A 12,914-nucleotide genomic window follows, 5' to 3' on the forward strand; every position below is an offset into this window, starting at 1 on the left:
CAGATCCCCAAACAATACAGTGGAGGAGGACCTAGGTGGGGGTTAGAGTGTTATGTAGAAAACTGAGAAATTTTACACATGTACCAACTACTGTATTTTACTGTCAACTGTAACCATTAATCCCTCCAGTAAAGAAAGAGTGAAGAAAAAATATACACCAGAAGCATTGGATTCATAGTGCTGGCACCCAGTCCCAGAAATAACACTGATAGCAAACAATGAAACAAAAAATCAACCCCCAGGAGATATCTCCCCTAGTCTGATCCACACCGGGATGGGGGCCTCACCAAGGCTACGGGCAGGGTGAACTGTCCAGTAGATGTCCAAACAAGCAGCTTGATTCTTCATGCGCCGGTGGCAAGTACAGCTCATCAGAGAGCTATTCCTGAGATTCTGTGCCGCCTCCAGGCAGTCCTCAGGGACTGATGGCCCATCTAGGGACATGGGGGTACTTATATTAGAGGTGCAGGAACTCAAGTGGTAGTAGGCAGCGCTGCAGATGGAATCAGCCTGGCACTTCCTCCTGGCCTGGATACAGCTGTTCATGAGCCGACTCTCTTTGGGGAGAGGGTCCCCTGTGGAGGGAGAGAGACCAGGTGAGCCTCACATAAAGTCAGAATAGCTGTTATGTCCTAGTACCAACTCATAATATATGGAGGGGAGATTCCTGATGAAACCTGGAGCAACAAAGTCTTAGTGTGGCATGAAAGGTGTGTAGGAATAAGTACAAGTAGAACAAAGTTCACAGGACTGGAGAGTCTGTAGCTACTATTATCTTGACAGAATAGATCAGGCATGAGAAGAGATGGGGTTTAAAGAGAGGTTGCTGTACCTCCTGGGAGGAGAGACAACTGTGTGCAACTGAGTCTGATGATGCTGTCAGGCACAGAAAGGGCATCCTGGGTGGAGTTATGTCGTGGACAGGGCTAGTAGCATCATTACAAAGTGAAGAGGAAAGATAATGTAATGATAATGCAAAAAGAAAAGACTTTCATGCCTGGGACTCCAAGGTTCCAGGTTCAATTTCTAGCACCACCATAAGCCAGAGCTGAATAGTGCTCTGGTGACCAAAAAAAGTATCTAGAGGGCTAGGGAGATAGCATAGCAGTAGCACATAAGACTTGCATGCAAGAGGTTCTAGATTCAGTCCCTGACACCATGAATAGCCAGAGCTGCTCTGGTCAAAACAACCAAATAAACAAAATATACTTTCATGGACTAGGATACAGCTTAGTGAGTAAAGTGCATGCCTTATCATGCATGAGATCATGGGTTTAGTCCTTGGCACCACATGGGAGCACCATGGACAACACTGCAAAGATGGTGGAGAGGTGTTGGGTAGTATGCCAGCTCCCCCTGGCTTCTGCTTAACCATATGCCTATATAGGGATTGATTTGTTCCCATTCAAAGCTTTGGTCTATTTACATAAATCACTTTTACATTTACATAAAGCACCACACTCCCTCTAGGGCATTGGTGGTTTAGTGGTAGAATTCTCACCTGTTCCACCCCCTCTCCTTGTCACACCCTTCTTCTTCTAGCGTTTGCCCTTCTTCCGTAGCCAGTCAACAAGTCAGGTTGAAAGCTGTCAGGAGCTGCTTGTTGCTGGCTTTGAAAGTGACTGGGATCCATGTGGATTCAGTCGGTTAGAAAGGATCGTCAGTTTCCCCAATGAATGGGTACTCACGGGATGCACCACGAGAAGGTGGATCCAATGCACACCCTGATCTTCCACCAGTCACTTTTCGCTCCACCCTCTCTATGTCACATCTTGTTTCCACCCTACTTGGAGAGTATAAAAACAGCTGCTCTTCTGATTAAAGACACTTGGAAATTGCTTTCCGGCTCTGAGAGTTCCAGAGTGTATCCCCTGCGAAGTTAGTGCAGCACGAGTTCCTGATCCCTCTCCCACGCAGCAGCCTAGATCAGCTCCAGTTGAGTTCTCTCCAACCCAGAGAGCACTAGCTCGGGAAGAAGCACCCTCAGGCTATCCCAGCATCTGGTGCCCGGAATAGGGACACGTAAGCAGCAGATTTACAAGAAGACATCCTAGATAAGTACACACCTTTTGGGTATCTGCAATATTGTGTTAAGGCACTGTGACTTTTTTTCTTTCTTATTGTTTTCCTGAGATCTCTCCACCATGGAAAATCTTTTCCAAATTCTGCATTCTTTTTCCAGTATACAATTTTTATATATCTGGGACATTTTTCTCGGGGCTGCACCTATATCCTGTTGATCATCATAGCAGCTTTTAAGGGATATATAGGGCAACCTCTCAAAAGGCTTAAGGACCTAGAGGCTGAGGTCCAAGAGATAAAGGAAGTGATCATAGAACTTAACCAGCACCTTAAAAACAAGAAGAAGCAAAGGCCTGTCGTGATCCTGACCCACTCTAATTCCTCTGCATCTTGCCCTGAGGCCCCTATTTTGGCAGACACATGTCCGAATTCTCCTTTGGACTCCACAGCCACTTCTTCGGCCACCCCCATTTTGGCAGGCACGTGTCCGGAACCTCCTGCTGCCTCCACAGCTGCTTCTTCGCCCACCCCCGTTTTGACAGACACATGTCCAAATTCTCCTGTAGCCTCCAAAACCACTTCTTCGGCCACTTGTCCAGAAGCTTCCACTTTGGTGACTCCTCCTACCGCTACACACTTATCAGAGCAAGTCCACACATTTCCAGTCAATGTTGCCCCCAACAGACAAAAACCTCAGGCCTGGTATCCATATTCCGCCATAGACCTGAAGGAACTATGCCAGGCTATTAAGGATGACGGTATTCATGCCCCATGGACCAGGTCCATTTTACAAGGCCTGCTTCAGAACCTTAATACCCCCAAGATTGGAGGGATGTAACTCGCGCTACGCTCCCAAGCCCCCTCTTCCTGCAATGGGAGGCATTCTTTTGCGACGAATGTTTACAACAATGGCGGGAAAATATTCAAATCAGCCAGAGGGGAATTTTGATGCATTGTTTGGAACAGGCCAATTAGAAACAGGGATTTAACAGGCGGAAGCCAAGTTTCCACCTGGGTATTTTGATCAGGTACGCCTGTGTGCATTAAAAGCATGGGAGTGATTAACACCACCCATGGGAGCGGCCTCAGCCCCCATTCTCTCGCTTCAACAAGAATCTGATGAATCCCTCACTAAATTCATTGCCAGGGTCCAGTCGAGTTTGGAAAGGAAGATTTATAAACCTGACACTCTTTTTCTCCTCCTGTGATCCATAGTCTGGGATGGAATGCTTCCGCATTTTCGACAGGCCTGTATCACTCTTAAAAACGAACACCCAGGGAGTCGGGCTGTAGCGCAGCGGGTTAAGCGCAGGTGGCGCAAAGCACAAGGACCGGCATAAGGATCCCGGTTCGAACCCCGGCTCCCCACCTGCAGGGGAGTTGCTTCACATGTGGTGAAGCAGGTCTACAGGTGTCTATCTTTCTCTCCTCCTCTCTGTCTTCCCCTCCTCTCTCCATTTCTCTCTGTCCTATCCAACAACGACAACAACAATAATAACTACAACAATAAAAAACAACAAGGGCAACAAAAGGGAATAAATAAATAAAATAAAATAATAAAAAAAAATTAAAAAAAAAAAAGAACACCCAGATACTTGGATTATAGCTACACAGGATCTCAGATCAAGCTCTTTTCAAGGAGCTATGTTACTGGCCTATGCAGCTACCTTACATAAGCAAAAAGGAGCTTGCTTTCAGTGTGGTCGCCAAGGGCATTGGCGTAACCAATGTCCAGAAAATAGACTGCGACCCCGCCTCCAGACAGGGAATCAGAGACCACGAACGCCTTGTCCCAGATGCCAGAAAGGATTTCACTGGAGGAGAGATTGTTGGTCAAGGTTCCATAGGAATGGCACGCCTCTACCAAATGTAAACAGGGATTTAAACTAGGTGTGGGGCTTCCCTTAGCCCCACCCCCAAGAGGGAAGGAAGTAGGTCGCCCGCTTGGTGCTGTGCCCTTCTTCCACAAACAGAAGCCCAGTTTGGGACCCAATCCATCACTACACCCACCACGCCAAGTAACAATAACAGAGGGTGAGCAGAAGGAGGTATGTGGGAACTTCCAGCATAGAAATAACTAGCTGGAGCAAGAGAACAGCTCAAATTCGGAGCCTGAGATTTTTATGGACCACCCCTGTTTTAGAAAGGGGTCACCCAACTATGACAGTAAAGATTGGTAATATTCCTTTTAAGTGTTTGATTGACACTGGAGCAGATAAGACAATCTTAAGACAAGCAGAGGTTCCCCAGAGTTGGGAACTCCTCCCAGGACCACGCTTACATGGTGTTGGAGGATTGACTCAGGCATTCCACACACGAGATTCCCTTGTGTGGGAAGATCCAGAAGGGACTACTGGACGCTTTCAGCCGTTAATAGCTGATATAAGCACCAATTTATTGGGAAGAGACTTGCTGGAATCTTTAGATGTAGTGATATCCTCAGACACCTCTGCAGGACACCACACTCACTCCTGTGAGACTGCTAGACCCAACCAGCACCCCCAATACTAACTGCCACTGTTCGTAACAGAACTCCCCACTTAGATTGGCTTTCTAATGAGCCTGTAAACTTCTAATTTGTTACAAAGTTTTTTCATAAGTAATTGACTACAGCTATGACAAGCCTTCGCATAAAGAAGCATCTGCTCATATAGAATCCCCAGAAATCCATCTTGGACCCCTGACCTCTGACATCACCCACAATTACAGCCATCCCCCGAAACCCATGATGTGACCTGACACGATCTGGAGAACCTGATTCACAGACTCCAAAGGACAAGACTTTCCTACTGCCTTTCTCTCAACCATCGGTGTCTGCTCTTCCTGCTTCTGTTTCGCCCATCATGTTTTGGCGGTTCCAGGTCACTCTCTACAGAGAAGAAAAGTTCCAGTGGCTGTCCTCCTCCATCAAGATAGACATGTGGCATTTATTTCCTGGCCGTTGACATTGGACTGATGCTTCTATAGAACTTGCTGGACACTCCCTTTATACTGCTGGAGTTCTTGAAGAATGACTGTAGCAGTTCATAGAACTTTCCGCCAGCTGACTCGGGATTTTGCAATGCCAGATCACCCCTCTAGCCCCTCGGCTTATCAGGCCCCCACTCCTCCACCCATCAGGCTCACTCTGTCCCTTGCTACTCTTACTTATCCCTCCCTGTCTTGTGCTAGTTCTTTTTGAAGACACTTACACGCTATCATTCTGCTTTCTTCCCAACAGGTTTCTGTTCACCCCTACACTGCTATTCCCCTGACAGAGATGAAGCCTTTTACAGACATTGACCCAGTTATTTATTTTTATTTATTTATTTTTTTGGGGAAAAAAGTGGTCACTTTTTATTATTTTATTTATTTTTATTTATTTATTTATTTATTTATTTAAGAAAGGATTAATTAACAAAACCATAGGGTAGGAGGGGTACAACTCCACACAATTCCCACCACCCAATCTCCATATCCCACCCCTCACCGATAGCTTTCCCATTCTCTATCCCTCTGGGAGCATGGACCCAGGGACATTGACCCAGTTATATATGGCCATCAAGTAAGAGGGAGATGTCAGGGAATTGTGAGGATATGGTTGAGCTTGGAAGGGCTTGAGCCTGAGGGGTGTGTCAATCCTGTTAGTCTCTCTCTCTACGGAGAGGTTGAGCAAGGAGGGACAGTAGAACCCCCAAAAGTGTGCCTATTATCAGTCTCCCTGCCTCACAAAGTGCCCCGCACTCCTGATACTATGGCAAATAGTTAAAAAGAAAGGGGGAGATGTTGGGTAGTATGCCAGCTCCCCCTGGCTTCTGCTTAACCATATGCCTATATAGGAATTGATTTGTTCCCATTCAAAGCTTTGGTCTATTTACATAAATCACTTTTACATTTACATAGAGCACCACACTCCCTCCAGGGCATTGGTGCTTTAGTGGTAGAATTCTCACCTGTTCCACCCCCTCTCCTTGTCACACCCTGATCCTCTCCTTGTCACACCCTGATCTTCCACCAGTCACTTTTCGCTCCACCCTCTCTGTGTCACATCCTGTTTCCACCCTACTTGGAGAGTATAAAAACAGCTGCTCTTCTGATTAAAGACACTTGGAAATTGCTTTCCAACTCCGAGAGTTCCAGAGTGTATCCCCTGCGAAGTTAGTGCAGCACGAGTTCCTGATCCCTCTCCCACACAGCAACCTAGATCAGCTCCAGTTGAGTTCTCTCCAACCCAGAGAGCACTAGCTCGGGAAGAAGCACCCTCAGCCTATCCCGGCAGAGAGGTACTTTGGTGTCTCTTTCTTTGATTTTTTTTTCCCTCCAGGGTTATCACTGGGGCTCGGTGCCTGCACTACGAATCCACCACTCCTGGAGGACATTTTTTCCCTTTTGTTGCCCTTATTGTTTATCAGTGTTGTTGTTACTATTATTGCTGTTACTATCATTGTTGTTAGGACAGCGATAAATTGAGGGGGGAGGGGAAGACAGAGAGGGGGAGAGAAAGATAGACACCTGCAGACCTGCTTCACCGCCTGTGAATCGACTCCCCTGCAGGTGGGGAGCCAGGCGCTCGAACCATGATTCTTATGCCAGTCCTTGTGCTTTGCACCACCTGCACTTAACCCGCTGTGCTACCGCCCAGCCCCCCTTTATTTGATTTTTTAAAAAATATTTTGTTTATTTATTAGATACAGACATAGAGAAATTTATAGGGAAAGGGAGATAGAAAGAAAGAGAGAAAAAGAGTCACTTATAACACTGATTCAACACTCATGAAGCTTTCCCCCTGCAGGTGGGGACTGGAAGCTTGAACCAGGTCTTTCAGCATTATAGTATGTACATTCTACCAGATGTGCCACTACCCAGCCCTTTTGTTTGATTTTTTTAAGACTTATCTTCCTTAGAGGAAGAGAAAAAGAGACGAAAGAACCAGAGCATCATCTGACACATGTGATTCTAGAGACTGAGCTAGGGTATGCTTGCAAATCCAACATTCTACCACTGTGTCACCTCCCAGGACATTCCAACTTTGATTTTGTAAAAGTAAAATTAAAATATTATTTCTCTTGATAACTTTATTATCTTTTTAAAGATATATTTATTTTGGGGCCCAGGAGGTGGCACAGTGAGTAAGATACTGAACTTGGAAGCATGAGGGCCTGAGTTTAATCCCTGGCATCTCATTATGCCAGAGCAACACTCTGTACTTTCTCTTCCTCCTTATTTCTCTTGTTAATAAATGAATACACACATATTTATAAAATAGGGGCTAAGATAGTATAATGGTTATGCAAAAAGACTCTCATGCCTGAGGCTCCGAAGTCCCAGGTTCAATTTCCACACCACCATAAACCAGAGCTGAGCAGTGCTCTGGTAATACATAAATAAATAAATAAACAAATAAGCACATATTTATAAAATATATATTTATTTTAAAATATTTTATTTGGGGGGGCTGGGAAGTAGCACAGCAGGTTAAGTGCACAGGGTGCAAAGCGCAAAGGCCAGCTTAAGGATCCCAGTTCGAGCCCCTGGCTCCTCACCTGCAGGGGGGTTGCCTCACAAGTGGTGAAGCAGGTCTGCAGGTGTTTATCTTTCTCTCCTGCTTTGTCTTCCTGTCCTCTCTCCATTTCTCTCTGTCCTATCCAACAGCAACACCAATGGCAACAATAAAAATGACAACAATTAGCGCAACAAAAATGGGAAAAAGTGGTCCGGGAGGTGGTGCAGTGATAACACTTTGGACTCTCAAGCATGAGGTCCTGAGTTCGATCCCCGGCAGCACATGTGCCAGAGTGATGTCTAGTTCTTTCTCTCTCCTATCTGCCTCATATATAAATAAAATCTTTACAAAAAAAGGGGGGGAATGGCCTCCAGGAGCAGTGGATTTGTAGTGCAGGCACCAAGTCCCAGAAAAAAATAACCATGGGAGATGCATACGGGAAAGTGGGCCCTATCCAAGGGTTCCAGGACTGGGGGAAGTAGGGGCTCTATAGTGAAGATGTGAGGTTCCTGCTGTCTTAGGGTTCAAAAAGACAATCAATAGTTAATATTATCATCACATTATTTGTTAATTGGGTTAACTTTGAAAAGTCCCTTTGTTATGGTTTGCTGTACAGTACCCAGTATCTTGTATATAGCTGTGCTATTGGAAGCTTCTAATCTACTTGGTCTAGGCTTTTGAGAGAGTCTGCATATCAAATACATAGCCTATATATTAAAAAGATTCAGTTTGTCTTTTGAGAAACTTTGAGACATACAATTGATTTCCCCCTCTCATATTAATTAGCTACTGATTTATATGTCTACATTTTGCTAGGAGTGTACATAAACACCATTCCCACCACCAAAGGACTGTGACCCATCCCTCCCGCCCACTCCCACCCCCCACTGGCCCAGGAAGCTACATGCCTAACCCTCACCACTGGGTTTTTACTTTGGTGCCCTACTTACAATTTGATCAGGTCCTGCTTTTAGTTTCCCTTTCAGATCTTCTTAGTCAGCTTCTGTTGATGAGTGGGATCATCCCCTACTCATCTTTATCTTTCTGACTTAGTTCACTTAACATAATTCCTTCTAGCTCTGTCCAAGATGGGTCAGAGAAGGTGGGTTCATTGTTCTTGATAGCTGCATAGTATTCCATTGTGTATATATACCACAGCTTTCTCAGCCACTCATCTGGTGTTGGGCACCTGGGTTGCTTCCAGGTTTTAGCTATTATGAATTGTGCTGCTATGAACATAGGAGTACACACCTCTTTTTGGTTGGGTGTTATGGAGTCCTTGGGGTGTAACCCCAGGAGAGGAATTATTGGGTCATATGGAAGGTCCATGTCTAGCCTTCTGAGAGTTTTCCAGACTGCTCTCCACAGAGGCTGTACCAATTTATGTATGCATCTCCCAATCCAAACCAAATAACATTGCATCTGCCGATCACAACCTAACCAAAGCAACGATTGCTACCTCAACATGCTTCACCTCAGAATGTATCCAGAGACTTCACGTGTGGAATGACAACCCTTCAGCTTCATTACTCAGGTGAGACCTTTCCTTTAATAGTACACTCTAATTTCATCTCAGGTAGTTCACTTTCTAACAAAGTCCCATAACCTAGATATACACCAGTTTCTGTGAGAGAGAGCTTATGTACACACGTATCCATAAACTACTGCAAAATATATACCTGAAAGCAGGACTACACTAGAGTTTGCAGTGAGTACCTCCCTAACACTTCCTCTCCACTATTCCAAGCTTGGGATCCATGATTGCTCAACAAATTGTTTGGCTTCATATGTTAACTCTCTTTTCAATCACCAGGTTCCAGATGCCACCAGGATGCTGGCTAGGCTTCCTTGGATTGAAGACCCCACCAATGTGTCCTGGAGCTCAGCTTCCCCAGAGTCACACCCTACTAGGGAAAGAGAGAGGCAGATTGGGAGTATGGACCGACCAGTCAACGCCCATGTTCAGTGGGGAAGCAATTACAGAAGCCAGACCTTCTACCTTCTGCAACCCTCAACGACCCTGGGTCCATGCTCCCAGAGGGATAGAGAATGGGAAGGCTACCATGGGAGGGGGTGGGTTATGGGGATTGGGTGTTGGGAATTGTGTGGAGTTGTACCCCTCCTACCTTATGCTTTTGTTCACTAATCCTTTCTTAAATAAAAAATTAAAAATAAATAAATAAATAACCATGGAGGCAAAAAAAAACATAAAATAAAATTAAAATATATATATATTTTTTATTTTATTTGGTAGGACAAATAGAAGTTGAAGGGGAAATAGAGAGGGAGAGAGAAAGACACAAGCAGCACTGTTTCACTACTTGTGAAGTTTCCCTTCAGCAGGTGAGGACTGGGGGCTTGAACCCAGGTGCTTGTGCATAATACATGCACTCAACGAGGTGTGCCATCACCTGGCCCCCAATTTTTTTTATTTCACATAAGAAAGAGAATTTGCAACACCTCTCCAGTATATGTTGGCACCTGTGTTGTCAGGGATTGAACCAGGAGCCTCAGGCTTGTAGTCCTGCACTCTACCAGTTGAGCTATTTCCTCGGGTGCTGAATTCTTAGTAACACCTCCACTCATCTCAACTTATTCCCAGCTCTGCCTAGGAGAATTTACTTCATTTTCTGGATCTTAGTTCCCTCAAATTAAGATTAGTAAACTTGATTAAACTAGACATTCTCAATGAATAACATAGAAAAGAAAGATGTCAGGCCTACTTTGGGAACATATCAGACTTTCCAAGAGGAATGTATACTTTAACAAAGCATAAATGGGGGAGTCAGATGATAGCGCAGCACCGTAAGTGCACGTGGCACAAAGCTCAAGGACCAGTTCGGATCCCAGTTCGAGTCCTCGGCTCCCCACCTGCAGGGGGGTTGCTTCACAGGCAGTGAAGCAGGTCTGCAGGTGTCTCTCTCTCTCTCTCTTCCTCTCTATCCCCCCCTTATCTCTCAATTTCTCTCTGTCTCTACCCAATAACAAATAAATAAATAAATAATTTTAAAAGCATAAATGGGGGCCACAAGATAGCTCACCAGGTAGACTGCCTGCTTTACCATGCAGAGGCCTCAGGTTTGAGTCCCCTATCACATGGGAGTACCCCAGTACCAGGGGAAAACACCATAGTGCTATGATATCTCTCCCTTTTTGTCTGTTTCTCCCTCTCTCTCTGTCTTTGCATTCTCTCTCTCCATTTATTTCTGTCCTATCCAACAACAACAGCAATAGCAACAACAATAAATAAAGGCAACAAAGTGGGGGAAAAAAGTAGCTTCCAGGAGCAGTGGATTTGTAGTGCAGGCACTGAGCCCCAGCAATAACTCTGGAGGCAAAAAAATTAAAAAAAAATTAAATAATTTTTCAAAAAAAAGCATGGGGATTTCCATCTTTAGCAAAAACTGAAATTGATTTAAACAATGAGAAAGTTTAAGTCTTTCTGAAAGAAATGTAACAGGCTCAAGTCTCATTGCTTTAACTCAACTAAATACTGAGTCATAACACTTTTCAAAAATAAACCTCCCAACAGACCTTCTTTCAACCCACGCTCCCTTTCTCAAGAGTGTACTGTCTTTTTTTTTTTTTTGATAAGCTTCCTTTTAATGTGCCTAAAAAAATAATAAAAAAAGCTTCCCTATTCCTTATCTGATAGTTTACCAAGTTTGAGCAGTGGTAGATTAAAGGGCATTGCAGCTGAATAACAAAAAGCTGGGAGCCCTGATAAATTTCATCATGAAACCTAGTAGAACTTGTTCCACTAAGTGGTTTAATGAGTGAGATGTTTAACATTTACCTCTGATCCTGACTTGCCGTCACACCATTAGGGTTAGTGGAATTTTCTGTGTAGTGGAGTCAGATAGGATGTCTTGCCCTCTGATGTACTAATGGAATCAGTTTGGACTGATTATCTCCTTCCTTCTACATCTGTCTGGCAGCCAAGACTGCATTTTTTGCAGGACCACCTCATGGTCAAGGTCACTGACTGAGGTGTGGTCTCTGTTTCAGGATTCCCTGGAGCACATAGGCTCTGGACAGGGACCCCAGGGTGTGCTCCATATTCTCAGAGGCATGGATTTATTCATGGGGGTCATGGATCCAGGCTATCCTTCCTAGGGGAGAGCAGAGGTTCTAAAACCAGACCTCAAACTATAGATGCTACAAAACGCCTGTGTTATTATTATTTGTCTATAATAGGATAAGGCATTGTGCTGGGCCGCTTCCTGGAAAAGTTCATCTTGCCCAATAATGAGTTTTCTGTTCCAATTTAAAATGAAGTAAATCCTTAGAGGAGGATGTAGGAAGGTCAGTGCAGTGGTGAGCCATGTTCTCCAACACTACAATCAAACAACGGATGCTAGCAAGCCCTGGGCAGTGGTTTACAACACTAATTTGTAACAAGTCAGTTCTAACAGACACTTCTCTCTCTTCACTGTGATCTCACATCTGCTTCCCCAGTCTTTACAACGGGTGAAGAAGAGTCGGAGCCTGGATGACACAAACTGTCCAGCCCCGGATTCTCCCGCCTCCAGGAGAGGCTCTGGTGGAAGCGGTTTGGCTGCGCTTGTTCTGTAACTGTGTGGACTCTCCTCAAAAAGAGTGAACAGGGGAATCCAGGAGCGAGAAGATGCTCAGGTGCCCTGGCCACTGCTGGGTTTCAGTCTCCCATCAATTCAGACTTTACGATAGCGGTGGGACCCAAACCCTTCCTGGCACGCTGTACTTCCTCCTCCAGCTTCTCAGGATTGGACAGGGGAGCTCCCCGGATTAGGCGATCGTGTAGGGTTTAAGTCCACTGGGCAGAGGTGACCCGGGCTCCATCTAATGCCTTGACAGGAATGGGCTCCACATCCACACAAACGGCACTCACCTGCTCCGAACAGCAGCGGCAACAGCAGCAGCAGGAACACCGGTGCAGATGGTCGCGGGCTCGCCATGGTCGGGTGCAGAAGCCAGGTGCCCGCCCCCAAGGGCGCTCAGCCTCTGAGCTCTCCCCGTTTTCCCTGCTCCACGCGCTGGAGCCCCGCGGTCTGTGGGCCGCCGGCCAGCGCCGCCCACCACCGCCTCCTGCCCCTCCTCCCCGCGTCTACACTCTCCCACCAGGGTCCCGGGCGCCGCCCTCCACCTCAGAAGCCGAGGAGTCACCACCCGGCTTCTCTCCACTGGACGCAGGAGTGGGCACGCGCCCCGGGAACGAGCCTGGTTGCCCAGGGAGGTCTTCCACCTGAGTTGGACCACTTGACAAAATTCGCTTAGATAAGGAGCTCTGCCCCCAAGATTGGTGGAAATAACTCTGTCTGGCGTCCAGATACTTTTTTTTTTTTCTTCTTTCCAGGGCACTGTTCAACTCTGGCTTATTGGTGGTGTGGGGATTCCACCTGGGACTTTGGAGCCTCAGGATTGAGAGTCT

The 12,914-nt window shown here is 45.8% G+C and overlaps 1 protein-coding gene across 1 annotated transcript in view; it reads right to left on the reverse strand.

Annotated features, from left to right (window-relative positions):
- Positions 1–12,655, reverse strand: part of GFRA3 (GDNF family receptor alpha 3) — a 28,799-nt gene extending 16,144 nt beyond the window's left edge. The window contains exons 1-2 of the mRNA XM_016185751.2: positions 12,375–12,655; positions 288–575 (exon numbers count right to left, since the gene is read on the reverse strand). Of these exons, the coding sequence (XP_016041237.2) occupies positions 288–575; positions 12,375–12,441 (355 nt within the window). The 5' untranslated portion in view covers positions 12,442–12,655. The remainder of the gene's footprint in view (positions 1–287; positions 576–12,374) is intronic.
- Between the last annotated feature and the right edge of the window lie 259 nt (positions 12,656–12,914).

Source organism: Erinaceus europaeus, chromosome 2 (genome assembly GCF_950295315.1).
Source record: "Erinaceus europaeus chromosome 2, mEriEur2.1, whole genome shotgun sequence".
NCBI classification, from domain to species: Eukaryota; Metazoa; Chordata; class Mammalia; order Eulipotyphla; family Erinaceidae; genus Erinaceus; species Erinaceus europaeus.